General features: G+C 43.2%; 1 protein-coding gene across 3 annotated transcripts in view; it reads left to right on the top strand.

Moving 5' to 3' along the window:
* Nucleotides 1-15970, top strand: part of llgl2 (LLGL scribble cell polarity complex component 2) — a 150238-nt gene that overhangs the window by 106571 nt on the left and 27697 nt on the right. For all 3 annotated transcript variants that reach the window (XM_072483229.1, XM_072483227.1, XM_072483228.1), the window contains 8 exons: nucleotides 5862-5980; nucleotides 6789-6947; nucleotides 9023-9185; nucleotides 9269-9401; nucleotides 9847-9901; nucleotides 11770-11924; nucleotides 13947-14164; nucleotides 15176-15243. In XM_072483229.1, coding sequence (XP_072339330.1) covers nucleotides 5862-5980; nucleotides 6789-6947; nucleotides 9023-9185; nucleotides 9269-9401; nucleotides 9847-9901; nucleotides 11770-11924; nucleotides 13947-14164; nucleotides 15176-15243 — 1070 coding nt within the window. The remainder of the gene's footprint in view (nucleotides 1-5861; nucleotides 5981-6788; nucleotides 6948-9022; nucleotides 9186-9268; nucleotides 9402-9846; nucleotides 9902-11769; nucleotides 11925-13946; nucleotides 14165-15175; nucleotides 15244-15970) is intronic.

Genomic DNA, 15970 nt, shown 5'->3' with positions numbered 1-15970 from the left:
CTTTTTTTTTTTAAATTTAAAGTACCCAATTTATTTTCCAATTTAGTGTGGCCAATCCACCTATCCTGCACATCTTTGGCTTGCGGGGGTGAAACCCACGCAGACACGGGGGGAATGTGCAAACTCCACACGGACAGTGACCCGGGATCGAACCCGGGTCCTCAGCGTCGTAGGCAGCAGTGCTAACCACTATGCCCTTAATCATCACAACTTGACCAAGAAACTGACTCTCCACTCTTGGGTTGAAGTACAGCGGAAAATAGGGCCGACCACTATTGTAATTATAAGTGCTGCGTTATAGGTGGCCATACCTTCAATTGCCTTGGCCCCAAGCTCTGGAGTTCCCTTCCTACACCTCTCCGTGTTTCTGCCTCGCTTTCCTCCTTTAAGACGCTCCCTAAAACCTACCTCTTTGACAAAGCTTCTGCCATCTGATCAAATCTCCTTCTGTGGCTCAGTATCATGTTTTGTTTTATAGTTTTATAATGCTCCTGTGAAGTGCCTTGGGATGTTTCATTACATTAAAGTAGCTATATAAATATAAGTTGCTGTCGTAACCCCTGCATGTTTTCTGGGATTTTTCTAAACTTCATCCTTCCCACCAGCAGACTGATTTGTGTGCGACAATAACAGTAAATTTCATAAGTGTCCACTCTGGTGACAGGAGCCAAAGATCTTTGTTCATTTCCGGTTCCACAATTCACAATGCTTATATTTTGCAACTCTTGAACTCTTAGTGTGGCCTGCGGACACTTGGCATGGCTGCTTTCATGAACACATCAAATCGGCATTTCTCACCTGCATTGTTAGGTTTTGTCAACTTTTATTTTTAATTGTACTTTTACTCCTATAAATTGCCCTAAAATTGTTCTAATTTTAGAATAGAACAATTATGATCTAATGGAGACATCTGGATTTACTGTCAACTTTATGGATTCAAGTATTTGAATTGAAAGTACATTTTTGGCAGGAGTAAATGCAGTGGATATAATCTTGGATTTTCATGAGATCACAATGAAGGTCAGTGCTGAGTCATGCAATGAGTAGTAGTAGAAGTGGGAAAGTGGCAATAAAACAGAGTAGTAGATAAAGAAGGTTACTCAGGCTGCCAGATGATGGGAAGTGATGTCCCATAAGGCCATGTAAAAGGGCCTTGGTTGGTCCATACTTGCAGTACCCAGAGTGCTGAGAATGTGAAACTCGCTACTACAAGGAGTAGATGAGGGTGTAGGAATAAGATTAGATGAAATCAGGTGGAAACTCACACCTAATAAAAGTCAAAGTAAGTGCGGAGCCCATTAGGGAGAAAAAGGAGACAATATGGAAGTAGAGGACATGGCTGAGGTGCTAACTGAGTCTGTCATCAAAAGAGAAGAGGATGCTGTCACTAGCTGTAAAAAAGGAAGCAGAAAGGATAAAATAGATTAAACAGAAATACGTAAAATGTTGGCAATCGCTAAAGCAGGGAATGCATCCATTTTCTATGGAATGCATCCTAGTTTACTGAGGGAAGTAAGAGTGGAAATGTCAACGGTCCCTTCTACAATTTCCAAAATTCTTTTTAGATATGAGAGTGATATTCGAGGACTGAAAATATACAAAGCAAAACCCTGTGGATGCTGGAACCTGAAATAAAACGCACAATGCTGGAAATGCTTAACAGGTTGGGCAGCATCTGTGGAGAGAGAAACCGAGTTAATGTTTCAGATTGTGACATTTCATCAGAATTGGGAAAAGTTAGAATTGTGTGAAAAAGGACAAATGGAAAGGTCTGTGATGAGGCGGAAGGCGGGAGAAACCAAAGCACTGGTAATGAATCAATTAAACAAAAGAGATGGCCAGAAGAAGTGTAAATGGCAAAATAATGAATAACTGCCATTTGAAAGCAAAAATGAATAAAATCAAAACCTGCAACAATAAAGGAAAGAAAATGGGGGCAGAGATTATAGTCTGAAGTTGTTGAACTCCATGTTGAGTCCAGAAGACTACAAGTGCCTAATTGACATGTTCTGGCGCTGCGAGAAGCTGGAGAGCTTTTGGGAGGCGGTGTTTGGGATGCTATCCAGGATAGTGGGGCTGAGGTCAGGCCGGACTCTTTGGTGATCTGGGGTTTCGGAAGAGCCAGTTCAACTGGAGGGGAAGGGGGCCGAAGTAGTGGCCTTTGCCTATCTGAATGCCTGGCGAGCGATCCTGTTGAATTCGAGCTTGGATACGCTGCCGGGGTTGGCTGGGAACTTGTACGACTTTCTCAAGCTGGAGAAGATTAAGTTTTGAGTTGAGGGGGTCAGAAGACAGTTTTGAGGTGTGGCGGAGGTCATTCATGACTTTATTTGAGGAGCTGTTCATCATGGGGTGTGGGGGGAGATGAAAAGGGGGGAAATTGTTAACTATCAACTATTAATTATGCTTTGATGGGCTCTGTGTTTTGTTGATGTCGTGTATGTTTGGAGTAAAATATCTATTTAAGTGCCTAATTGAAAAATGAGGGGCACGATACTCCGTCCTTCCGCACCCGTTTCCTGGCAGCCGGTCAATGGGGTTTCCCATTGTGGGCACCTGCGGGCGTAAATGCGATGCCGGTGAAACGGAGGATCCCGCCAACGGAGAATCCAGCCCAAGGTGTTGTTCCTTGAGCTTTGTTGGAACCTTGCAGGAGATTGAAGACACTGGGGTCAGCGTGAAAGCAAGTTGGGTAACTAAGAATTATAGGTTCACCAATTTCAGACTATATCCTCCGCACTTATTTTGTTTCCTTTCCTTTTGCATGTCTTTGTTTTATGCTAACTTTTCTCTTCTTTTTGCCTTTGGGTGGCAGCCAATCTTCTTTCTGCCATTTTCACCTCCCCTGGACACACCTTTCATTTTACTCTCATTGATCTTGCACCAACAACCCTTTTGTCATTTAGTCACTCCTGTCCTCTACCCTATCGCAGGCCTGCCCACTTTTACTTGCTGAACTTATAACAATTCTAATCTTTTCTCATTCTAATAGTCACAGACCTGAAATGTTAACTCTGTTTTTCTCTCCGCAGGTGCTGCCAGATCTGCTGGGTATTTCCAGCATTTTCTTGGCATGAATTGCTTTTTAGAATGGAAGCGATAAACTCAGTTATACAGGCTAATATCAGTGGTGGGGAATTTTTTTTGAGACAATAATCTGGGATTAAATTAATTGGCATTTGGAAAAGTATGGAAATCGGTACAGATTTGTTAAAGCCAAAAGGTGTTTGACGAAGTGCCAAATAACAGACTTGTTAGCAGAATGAAAGCCCACAATTAAAGGAAGCGTCAGTCTGCATACAAAATTGGGTCAGTGGGGGAGAGCAGAGAGAATTGTTTTTTCTGACTAGACGGAAGTATACAGTGATGGTCCCCACAGGGGACAAAAGAGACACGCTGTGCAAGACTCAAAGCTTTGACAGCATGTTTCTGTTTCAGCAACACGTACATTAGTAACCTGGACTTGAGTATTCTCAGCATAATGTAAAAATTTACAAATGATATGAAACTCAAACGTAGTGAACAATGAGGGGGATTGTAACAAAACATCAGGTGGGCTGGTGAAATGGACAGATGCATGACCAATAGAAATTAACACCAAAAAGAATGAAGTGATGCATTTGGTAGGAAGAGGTAATATGAACAAAATGGTACAAATTTAAAGGGGTGCAGGATCAGAGAGACCTGGGGTAAATGTACACAAGACTTTGACGGTGGCAAGCGAGTTGAGAAGGCTCTTAAAGTATATGGGATCATTGACCTCATAAATAGGAGTTGAGTACAAAAGCAAGGAAGTTCTGATGAATTTCAATAAATCACTGGTTAGGCCTCCGCTGGAGTATATTATTCAGTTCTGGACACCACACTATGGGAAGAATATCAAGGCCTTGGAAAAGGTGCAGAGGAGATTTACTGGAATGGTAGCAGGGATGAGGGTCTTCAGTTATGTGGAGAGGGTCCTCAAGCTGGGGTTGTTCCCGTTTAGAGCAGAGAAGGTCAAGAGGAGATTTAGTAGAGTTCAAAATCAAAAAGTGTTTTGACAGGGCGAATGAGAAAATCAGTGTTTCCAGTGGTAGGAATGTGGGTTACCAGAGAATGCAGATTTAAGGTGATTGAGAAGGAAGCAGATGTGGTGCAAGGAGGAATTTATTTACATGCAACTTATGATTTGGAATGGGGTGTTGGAAGCAGATTTAATAACACCGAGAAGTGAATTGGTTCAAAGATTGAAGGACAAAATTTCACAGGGCTATGGGGAAAGAACAATGGGGTGAATTGGATAACTTTACCAAATAACCAGCACAGGCATTGGTTGACTTTTGCACTGATGATGACTTGAGACAGAAGAGCAGATGAGAGAAATGTAAATAAATAAAAAAACCTGCGTAAATTCCAGGAAATGTGTGAATTGTTGAAGCAGGTTAGCTCAGATAGGGGAAGTGTGAAAATCTGGCAAAAAGGAGCAGGCCTTGGAGACTCTGGAATAAAAACAATGCAAGAAATATTCTGATCAGGCAGAATTGTTGGAGAGAGAAACAAAGTTAATGGGCTGGTTTCTCTGCCCCGCCATGCCACTTTTTTGCCCCGACCCACCGGCGGGATTCTCCATTACGCCGGCCGGTCAATGGGGTTTCCCATTGTGGGGCAGCCCCACGCCGTCGGGAAACCCCCGGGCGCCATCGAAACGGAGAATCCTACAGGCAGCGAATCCCACCCACAATTTCTGGTCGAGGACTTTCCATCAAACTCAGAAGACTTAGCAATGTAGTGTGATGACTGGAAGACTTCAGGAATATTGGCTCTAAGTATTGGGCAATTTAAAGGTTTAAAAACTTGAGGTGATTGCAGTGGTCATGTTTTTTTTAAGAATTCTGTTCTGCAGGGCCTGGATGGTTTTAGCAATCCAGGAGGTGAAATTGACAAAGCAATGTGTTTTTCAGCCTGGGCTAATAATGGACTGTGGTTTGACTGGGAAAGTCCCTGGGGAGTTAATGTGCTTGCAACCTGCAGAGAGAATTTGTTTTTCTGGTGCGATGAGGCCATTGCCAAGGAATGCAGAGACATTTTGAAAAGCTTTAGAGAGGTAGGTTTTGGAGAGCTCGGGAGAGAGGAGTTGAATTCTGATCTGCCTGCGCTGAGTGCACAATTCTCCCACAGTAAGGAGTGCAGAGTGTTTTGTCGTCTTGTTTCATGGGGAATTGCGTAGCAGTGTTTATGGGGTAATTGTAAGCTGTTCTTTTGGGTGTGAAGTTAAACAGTTTAATATTGTACTCATAATAATGTTTTGTTTTTAAAATACCCAACCCCTGTTTCTTCATGCAATCACTCCTGGAGCGAATCGTTCTTTCCGCAGTGTCTTACAAATAAACTAAAATTTTGGAGTTAAGTCCTGTATTCTAGCCACTGTTGGGGTCTGGTCTGGGATTGTACTAGTAGCAAAGTTTTAAGCAGGTATAGAGATAGTGCAGGCGTGAGGAAAAGAAGGAAGAAATGGGAAGGTATTTGGTGAGGTAGAAGGCAGGAGAGATTAAATGACAAAAGGCATGATGGTGTACGGCAATAGTAGGAGATAGTAACGGGACAAGGGAAGATGTAAATAGCAAAAGCAGAATTATAGAGCCACTGCTAATCCCTTGGTAAAAAAAAATAAGAGCTGAGGTATTATCTGAATTTATTTAACTTGAGGTTATAAGCTGTTTAACTGAAAGTTGTGCTGTTTCTTCGTGCTTCTGCTGAGCTTCAGTGGCTCAGGAGACTGGTGGAAGGAACGCGGCAAATTGCACCAGATGCCCTGCTTGATTTCTGTTTGAGCTGTCTGAGCATGTTCTATGGAACTAGAATGTGGGTTATCTCTGTTGCAGGGTCAGCTGGTGACGCTTTTGGACGACAACAGTCTGCATTTATGGAAGCTGAAGAAAAGCCCAGATGGACTGAGTATCCTCAAGGAGGAGTCTCGCTTCGATCTTCGTGGGCAGCCTGGGTAAGAGTTTAAACCGACTCCACCTGAGTGAGGGTGTGCACTGTGAACAGTTCGGGGATGCATACCAGTGATTTTAGATTTATTGAGTGAGTGAGCCTTTTTATGTTTATTTCTGGAAGAAATTCCTTTAAGTGTGCCACACTTTGGTGTTTGTTTTTCATTTGGTTTGCAGGCTGCCACATGGTCAGGGTTTATTCTCCGTCCGACCTAGGACAGATTACAAATATAATAGTGGAAGATTGGACACTGTTATTCACTGGATATGGTGCAGTGTAATCACAAGGGCTAACACAGAGCACCAAACACTCTAATGTTGAAATTGTTGGAGATTACTGTGACTGATTGGCCCAGGGAGTTTAATAGGTTTCAGAATGTTGCAATCCAGCAAAGTAAGTCATATGAATTCACATTTAGAATGAATAGATTAGTATTCCATTGTTGTCTGATCTAATAAAGTCATACAGTACAAAGTCTGATCAGTTAGAGACTTTGCTATCATGAGTGTGAAGTGATGCTACTGGTCTTGCTCTACGACACAGTACCCCTGGTTGTCAGGAGCAGGAGTCTGAATACCATCAGAGGATGATGAATGTGCGAGCAGGATTTCTTCCATTTCCACTCCAGTTGTACAACATTGTATGCTGCTCAAGAGGCCATGTACAACTACCTAAGCAGAGTGGATGTGCATTGTACAATTGTGATTTATTTAACTCTGCACCATGCAGTGAAGTTACTGAGTTCTGGTTTTTCAATCTTGCTGTTCTCAATCAGTTGATACCCTCTGTGACCTGCTTGTTCCTGTTTACAGTGCTCCTCCAAGTGTCACTACTATAACTGTGGTCCTCCCTCAGTCGCCTGGGGATGTATTGTTTCTGGGAACAGAAGGTGGCTGTGTGTTTGTGGTGGAACAGCCATCCTTCAGAGAACAGGAAGAGAAAGCCATCAGCCAGGAAGCTGTTCTACAGAAGTAAGGATTCTGATCATTAGCATGCTTCACCCTGAGCATGTCACTCCCACCTGCTTTACTATTACTGTATGACCTTCATAGAGATTGTATGGGACAGGAGAAGCTGTTCATTTCTGCACTTCCTTATTTATTACTTCTGCTTTTTTTTGAATAATTGAAGGATGCAAAGGGTAAAGTTTGAACCCAGTATCTGCCCCATGATATTTTGCCGAGATATAATTAATTTTCCAATCTTTCCCGCTCTTCAAGTATTTATCCAATTATTTTTTTGACTCTGTATCAACCTCCCTACCAGGCGGTGCTTTCCAAATCCAAACGACACTTTCCTCATTTAACCTCTGGTTCTTTTGCCAATCATCTTAAATCTGTTATTGATCCTTTCAGTCACAGGAAACCGAGTTTCTTTTTAGTTACTCCATCTAAACCTACATAAGATTTACAATCTTAAACACGTCAATGAAATCTCTACTTGCCCCCTCTCTGTTACTCTGGCAAACAAAGAAGTTGGAGCCAGTCTGTCTTTAGCATGTGTTGTACTGGTTTTTGTGAATATACCTAAATGCAGATACATTTCCCCCATACAGGTGGAAACTGGTTCTTCTATATGTGCCCTAAACTTTCCCCAATTAATATCAGTTCCTCTTGGCTACAACTAGAGCATGCACTCAATTGTCACAGCATTTTCAACACTGTTCTAAGGAGAAGAACCCCAGCTGCTCTGGTCTATCTCAACTCTCATCATTCTCTTGTTTTTCCCCTTTTCCCCCAGAAGCCCTCTGAGCTCATCTAGCTCTTGAGAGCCACCACTTGCTTCCTCCACCTTATTCCCACAAAACTCTTGACCCTGTTCATCCTCCCTCAAATCTGCTATCATCGCCGACCTCCTTATTTAAAAAAAAAAAAGCCCTCATCCTTAACCCCTCTGTCCTTGAAAACTACACCCCATCTCCAACATCACTTTCTTCTCAAGCTCTCAAACATGCTGTCACCTTCAAATCTCTGGTGACCATTACCCCCCTCAACTCGTGTTTGAATCCCTCCGATCATGTTTCTAACCCAGCCACAATACTAAACCAGCTCTTATCAAAGTCACAAATTATTTTATGTGACTGTGACAAGTAGGATAAGTTTACTTTTAAATGGGTTTCTATTGGAATCAGTTGAGAAGTTGTATTGATCTACTATCAGTGCCCTGGCTTTGAAGGTTGTTTTTTTTCTCTTTTTAAAAAAAAAAAATTCCAATTAAGGGGCAATTTAGCATGGCCAATCTTGAACATCTTTGGCTTGCAAACACAGGGAGGATGCGTAAACTGTACACTCCAGACTGCCCACTCCGGGGCAGGATCGAACCCGGGTCCTCAACATCGTGAGACAGCAGTGCTAACCACTGCGCCACCATGCTGCCATAGAAATTGCAGCCGCAATTTTTTTGGATGGTGCTGTACTTGTGTGTCAGCCTGGTGCTCAACTTTTGTTTTGAAAGGAAATGGGATTTGAACCCACAAATGTCTTTTTTTAATATAAATTTAGAGTACCCAATTATTTTTTTTTCAAATTAAGGGTCAATTTAGCATGGCCGATCCACCTACTCTGCACATCTTTGGGTTGGGGGGGGGGGCGAAACCCACGCAAACACTGGGAGAATGTGCAAACTCCACTGTAGACTGAGCCCACAACTTTCTGATTCAGAGAAAGGTGTGCTATCCACCGAGCCACAGCTGGTAGCCGTCTAAGGTTGTTGAAGTTACTAAGTAATTGCATCTGGGCTAATCCTTGACACATTTTAGCATCAAAACGCGGAAGTTTGATGGAAGAGCTGTTAATTGCCATTTTGTTACACGTCGAGTCTTGTCCTAATAATCAGTGGTGTCCCGCCCAGAATCCTTTCTCAGCTGTTTGGATGTCTCACATGTACCCCACCATTATTTGTAGGTCCTGCAGTTTGCTCTTCAGTCCCCTCTTGCCCCCCACCTCCCTTCTCATTGATGAACTGTGATTACAGTCCAGGGATAAGTTAAATGGGATCTGGTAAGAAGAGAGCAAATTTGAAGTGAGTGTTTCTGTTCTTCCCTCAGAGTGCCTGATGATTATAGAAATCGGCGCTCACTGGGATCTGTGGAAGCCCTGCAGGAGAACCCAAGAAACCCTCATCAGATTGTGATTGGATACAGCAGAGGTCTTATCGTGTTGTGGGATTTGCAGGCTAACCAAGCAACGCACCACTTTCTGGGAGATCTGGTACAGTCTTTTTAATCCATTTGTGGATGGAACTGGGGAGTCCTGTAAACGTTTTGTGACACCATGTCTGTTTTCGTTTACAGCAGTTGGAGAGTGTGACCTGGCAGAGGGATGGGCGGCAGATCATCAGCTCCCACAGTGGCGGCAGTTACTGCCAATGGCCTGTGTCAAACGATGACCGATTGCCACAGCCTCTAGAAAACAAAGTGCCTTATGGTCAGTATGATCCTGCGAAACAATGTCACTTGTACTGAAAGGCCGACAGGGAGACTGTTTCTAAAGCTATGAATTGGAAAGCTTAATGTGCAGGATCCCTGAAGGTGAACAAATTTGCTGCATGTTCTGTACACTTTGAGCCCTCCTTTTAAAGGAATAACTTGTCCAATTCACTACCACCTGGCTGCAATCTGCTGACTCAGCACAGACCGGGGCAGAGGCTAGAGGATGAGAGACGGAGGAGATGCAAACGACTGGAAGAATTTCTTTATCGCTTCTGGAAATGAATATGAATAAGACATTAGATCTAATTTCATAAACAGTATCTGGCTTTCGGTGCATGTCGATGTGGGATGTGCAGGAGCAGAAAATTATATTGAGCTCCATGTAATCTCTGGACTTCAGATCTTTGTTACTAAGCTTCTTTCTACCTCCTTATCCACAGGTCCCTTCCCTTGCAAAGCAATTCCAAAGATTCTTTGGCTCACAACCAAGCAAAGGTAGGTCACTGTGCCATTGTTGGTCAAGCTTTGTGCAGTGAATGATAGAAGTGAGGGGCAGGAATACAAGGCAGTCTAGGATGGTTTGGTTTAATGTGGTAATGTGTGGCAAGAGTGTGGTTAAATAAGTAATCTGCAGACATAAGTTGACACATGGGGTTGTGATATTGTGGCAGCGAGGTCTGGATCAAAGAAAGGGAGGATTGAATATTTATATTCCTGACTGCAGGATATTCTGGAAATCGAAAAAATGGGAGTTGACGATGTATAGTTCAAACTATTATAAGATTTGACTGGGCGACTTATGTGAATGATCAAAGACAGATTGTTTTTTGGCGCCGAGGTGCCGGTTTCGATCCCGGCTCTGGGTTGCTGCCCTTGTGGAGTTTGCACATTCTCCCCGTGTTTGCGTGTGTTTCACCCCCACAACCCAAAGATGTGCAGGCTAGGTGAATTGGCCATGCTAAATTGCCCCTTAATTGGAAAAAATGAATTGGGTACTCAAAATTTTTTTAAAAAAAGACAGATTGTTTTTGGCTATAATTAAGGAATAATAGAGGACTACTGGCTGGCTATTTACTACGGGTTACCAAATAGTGGGAAAGAGATGAAGGGGCAAATTATCAAAAATTGCAAGAGCTGAAGTGATGATAATGGGATCTTCAGCTATCCTAAAGAGAATGGGATAGTAACGGCAACAGATGAAGAGAGGAGGAATTCCTGAATGTATGCAAGAGAACTTTCTTAATTAATATGTTTCCGTCCTCGCTGGAAGAAAGGGTGTTGGATCTAGTTCTCTAGATTGAAGTGGGGCAAGAAGTGATTCACCTTTCAGTGGGGAGCATTTTGGGAACAATTATCACTATCATTTGATTCAAAATAATTATGGAAAAGGCCGAGGGACAATTTGGCATGAAAGCACTTAATTGGAGGAGGGCTAACCTCATTTAGCTGGAAAGGTATCTGGTCCGGGTGGATTGAAATCAAACGTTGGTTGACAAAACGCTAATTGAACAATGGGAGTCCTTAAAAGAAGAGATAGTTCTGGTACAGAGTATACACATTCCAGTTCTGGTACAGAGTATACACATTCCAGTTCTGGCACAGAGTATACACATTCCAGTTCTGGTACAGAGTATACACATTCCAGTTCTGGTACAGAGAATGCACATTCCTGTTCTGGTACAGAGTATACACATTCCTGTTCTGGTACAGAGTATACACATTCCTGTTCTGGTACAGAGTATACACATTCCTGTTCTGGTACAGAGTATACACATTCCTGTTCTGGTACAGAGTATACACATTCCTGTAGTTGAGGTGGGGTAATGCATCAAAGGCAGGTGCAAGATATGGAGGTTAATGTAAGATAAAAAGGGGATTAATGACCATTGTTAGGCACAATACAGTAGAGAACTAGGTTGAATATGAAAAATACAGAGGACATTTAAAAAAAAATAATAATAATATTGTGCATGTAGACTTTTGAAAGATTTGACAAAGGGTCATCTGGACTCGAAACGTTAGCTCTTTTCTCCCCCTACAGATGCTGCCAGGCCTGCTGAGATTTTTCCAGCATTTTCTTTTTGGTTTCAAAAAGATGTTTGGCAAAGTAGCACCTGTTAGCGGAATTGAAGCCCATAGGATTAAAGGGACATTAGTAGCCTGGGTACAAAATTGGCAAAGGGACAAAAAGCAGTGAGAAGGGATGGGGAAGGTAGAGGGCTGACGTGGTTGTTCTGTGTGCTGGATTTGACTCTGAAACTTGTGATGCAATAGTCTTTGGGACTGCCTTGGTGTCTTCAAACTAAGTGGCTGTGAAGTTGGACTAAATTCACACCAAGAATGGAAATGCTCTCTTTCTGCAGGACTCCTTTCGTTATCTTCAAAGGAGGGATGCCTCGGGCCAGCTATGGCGACCGGCATTGTATCTCTGTCCTACACGGCTCCAAGCAGACTGCGTTTGACTTCACCTCCCGAGTGATTGATTTCTTTGTTGTTGATGAAGCCGAATCTGAATCCGGTAAATGGTTTGGCCCTCTGTCCCTTTTTATATGTGAACTTTCTTGTCCACTAAATTATTCCAAAATGTGATTAATCTGTCGCTGATCTGCTGCTTGTTCCTGCTTATTAAACAGTTTCTCAACAGCAGCCTATGAATGGACAATATGTGTAGAAACCCTACTCTTCAGTGAGTAACTGATCCATAAGGATTAAGCTCCCTGCACAATTTCGCACTGGAGCTTAAATCTTCATAACTGTATCTGGGAGTATTTGATAGGGACAGTGTAGAGAGAGCTTTACTCTGTATCTAACCCATATTGTCTGTACCTGCCCTGGGAGTGTTTGATGTTGACACTTGATGACATTCACATAATTAGCTTTGAGATTAAACTAAGTACATGTTCAACTAATTATAAGCCTCACAACCAAACGTTGGCAGTTTGTGTTGTCATAAAGGTTCCTTTTTGTATTATAGTGCAAAAGCCTAAAATTAGTTTCACATTTGATGAGGCAACTATAGCTATTAAAACTTCCTCTCAGGAAATTGTTTACTGTTATCACCCTGCAATTCACCCTCATACTTCCTGCGATTAAAATTCATGGTACATGTTCAGTTTGGCTTGTTAATTATTGCTTTATTGAGTATAACATTTTGGGTTGAGTCTCAGACTCAAAGGGGCTGTAGTAATCCCATGCAAGGGTATTCATAATGCCAAGAGCAGCGGTTTCCTCATAACACTGGGATGAATGATTTCATTAACAGAACTGAGCAGGAAAAGGAGGATAATGTGTAGATCGAATGGGATGCTGCAGTTCAAACAAGGAAATCTGAAGGGCCACCAAGAACACTCGTGAGCCGGGCTTGTACCGAGGCAGCTATTATTTAAAGTTACTGCCCTTGCATAGCGGTCACTGATGTTTGGGATTGAAGAGGGTGTCTTGATGGATCTGTGCCGGATAATTCATCCGTGAAATAAACCCCCATCCCCCGTCATGGGGGAAATGAATTCCTGGAGACCAATTACTCCCAGAACTCCAGTCTCTGCCTTAGCCACAGATGAAATTATTGATCAGACTGGAACGTTTATATTTAATATATATACTAGTAATGATTTTTATTTTTAATTAAGGGGCAATTTAGCGTGACCAATCCACTTACCCTGCACATCTTTGGATTGTGGGGATGAGACCCACGCAGACATGGGGAGAATGTGCAAACTTCACACTGACAGTGACCTGGGGCTGGGACCAAACCCAGGTCCTTGGTGCCGTGAGGCAGCAGTGCTACCCACTGCACCACCGTGCCTCCCTTCTAGTAATGATGTTAACTCAATAATGTAGAATAAGGTCATTTTTAAAATGTACTCTTTCACGGGATGTGGGTGTCGCTGGCTGGGCTAGCATTTAATGCCCATCCCTAATTACCCTGGAGAAGATTATGATGAGTCCACATGGTGTAGGTACAGTTAGGAAGTTTTCCCATGTATCTGTTGCCTTGGTCCCACTAGGTGGTAGAGATCATGGTTTTGGAGGGTACTGTTTTTTGAGTCTTGGTGAGTGCTACAGTGCATGTTCTACATGGCACGCATTGCGTCAGTGGTGGAGGGAGTGAATGTTTAAGAAGACAGATGGAGTACAAATTAAGTAGGCTGCTTTGTCCTGGATGATGCTAAGCCCCTTTGAATGTTGTTGGAGCTGCACTCATCCAGACAAGTGAAGAGTATTCCATCACACTCCTGATTTATGTCTGTACATGGTGGACAGGCTTTGGGGAATCGGAAGGTGAGTTGTACTCCACAGAATTCCCAGCCTCTGAACTGCACTTGCAGCCACAGTATTCATATGGCTGGTCCGTTTCAGTTTCTGATCTATGGTAACCCTAGGATGTTGATAGTGGGAGAAATCAACGATGGTAATGCCATTGAACATCAAGGCATTCAATAACATGAAGGAAGTGGTGCTAATTTAGTCACAATGCTATTTTTGGAGTAATGTCTGCACTCTCACTCTCCCTGAATGACTCCCCTTTTGTGTTTCCTAGATTGCAATGAGCCACGTGCTCTGCTGGTTCTAGCGGAGGAAGAGTTGGTAGCCATTGATTTGAAGACCCCTTCGTGGCCAGTGATTCAGTCTCCATATCTGATACCTCTCCATTGCTCAGCAATCACCTGTTCCCATCATGTCTCCAACATCCCCATTAAACTATGGGAGAGAATCATCGCTGCTGGTAACAAGCAGACCACTCACTACTCCATCAAGGTACAGCTCCAAAACAATCTCTGGGGAGTGGGAGATTGCACTTGAATAAAGAAAAACACAGTCATTTAAGTGAAGAGCCTAGCTGAAATTACAAGCTGCTTTCAGTGGGTGTTTTGGGCAGTCTCTAACTCTTGGTCATGTGTCACAATCAGGAGCACCAGTTCATTCATAGAAAGGCACTTCACAGCTGTACGGTTAGACATTTGACATCTACCCACAAAAGGAGGTATTGGATATTACAGATGTCAAGAAGGTTACTCCAAGATATAGCTTCTTAAATGAGAGGGAAGAAGCAGAGCAGTTTAGGGAGGGAATTTCCGAAAATTGGGGATGAACAAGAGGCCAGAATTTGGGTGAGAATGAGGGCAAAGGCTGATGTAAAATAACAGGTGCTGTATTGTTTCTATGTAATGCCTCCCCCTTTACATATTTCAGTGTCTGTGTAACCTGCCTGATCACTCCTCATTTTTTACAGTTCTGTGGTAAGTGTGTTGCAACCTCTAGCAATAGTATTGATCTGAAAGTCATGATGGCCCAACGTGCTATGTTCCTTGGACACGCGCAGATCCAGGCGGGGGTTAGCTTTGGCAGGGGCGGGGTATTGCCGCTTAGAAAGAATCGGCAATATTGCTGATGCTGAACCCTCTGCAGAGGATCCTGGTGGAGAGGAACGTGCGAGGGGTGAAATCCAGCCCCAGTATGTAGCTTTGTGCAGGATTGTGTTCAACTGTCAACGTTCCATTACTGAGTTAATCTGTTAAACACTGAAGGACTGTCTGTGGCACTGGACACCCCATCCTGCCCGCATATAGGTGCAGAAAAGAAGATTTAGTCGCCAGTAACCCAGGGAAAGAGGCCTCTGCTGGTAAGGAAGGGCACTGCATGTATGTGAAGGCACAGTTCATTCTCTGTGCAAATATACTGCAGTATTCTAGCAGCTGTGAGTCAGACACTTGCATAATTATTCATAGTTTGTGTTTTGATGTGACTGGTAGTATGTTGTCTCCACAGCCATGGCCTATCGATGGAGGTTACAGCACTGCCCCTGAGCCCCCACAAAGAGATCTGCTCCTCACTGGGTAAGGACAGTCAATCTTTACAATTCACAGCTTCAGTCTGGTGATAGGTGCTCAATTTGTAACTAAGACTGTGAAAGAACTTTGGGGAAATTAGACACGTGTACAGAGTGAATTACTCCGAAGCTTGGTGATTACATAGAAACATACGTAAAAAGTAGAAGCAGGAGGAGGCCATTCGGCCCTTCGAGCGTGCTCCGCCAATCATTATGTCGTGGCTCATCATCAAGTTCAATACCCTGATCCTGCATTTCCCCCCCCCCCCCCTATCCCTTGATCCCTTTAGCCACTAGAGCTTTATATCTAATTCCTTCTTGAAATTACACAACGTTTTGGCCTCAAGTACTTTCTGTGGTCGTGAATTCCACAGATTCACCACTCTCTGGGTGAAGAAATTTCTCCTCACCTCAGTCCTAAAAAGTTTAGCCCTTATCCTCAAACTATGACCCCTAGTTCTGGACTCCCCCCGCCATCAGGAACATTTTTTCTAAATCTACCCAGTCTATTCCTGTTAGAATTTGTAACTTTCTATGAGATCCCCTCTCACTCTTCTAAACTCCAATGAATTTCATCCTAACCGACTTAGTCTCTCCTCATATGACAGTCTCGCTGTCCCAGAAATCAGCCTGGTAAACCTTCGATGCACTCCCTCTATAGCATTGTTGTGTAAACAAACGCAGCAGCCAGTTTGTGCACAGCCAAGATCCCAAAGAGCAAGTGAGAAGAGTGA

The sequence above is a fragment of the Scyliorhinus torazame genome, chromosome 18, assembly GCF_047496885.1.
Source record: "Scyliorhinus torazame isolate Kashiwa2021f chromosome 18, sScyTor2.1, whole genome shotgun sequence".
In the NCBI taxonomy this organism is placed as follows: domain Eukaryota; kingdom Metazoa; phylum Chordata; class Chondrichthyes; order Carcharhiniformes; family Scyliorhinidae; genus Scyliorhinus; species Scyliorhinus torazame.
This window is presented reverse-complemented; position numbering and strand designations above follow the sequence as displayed.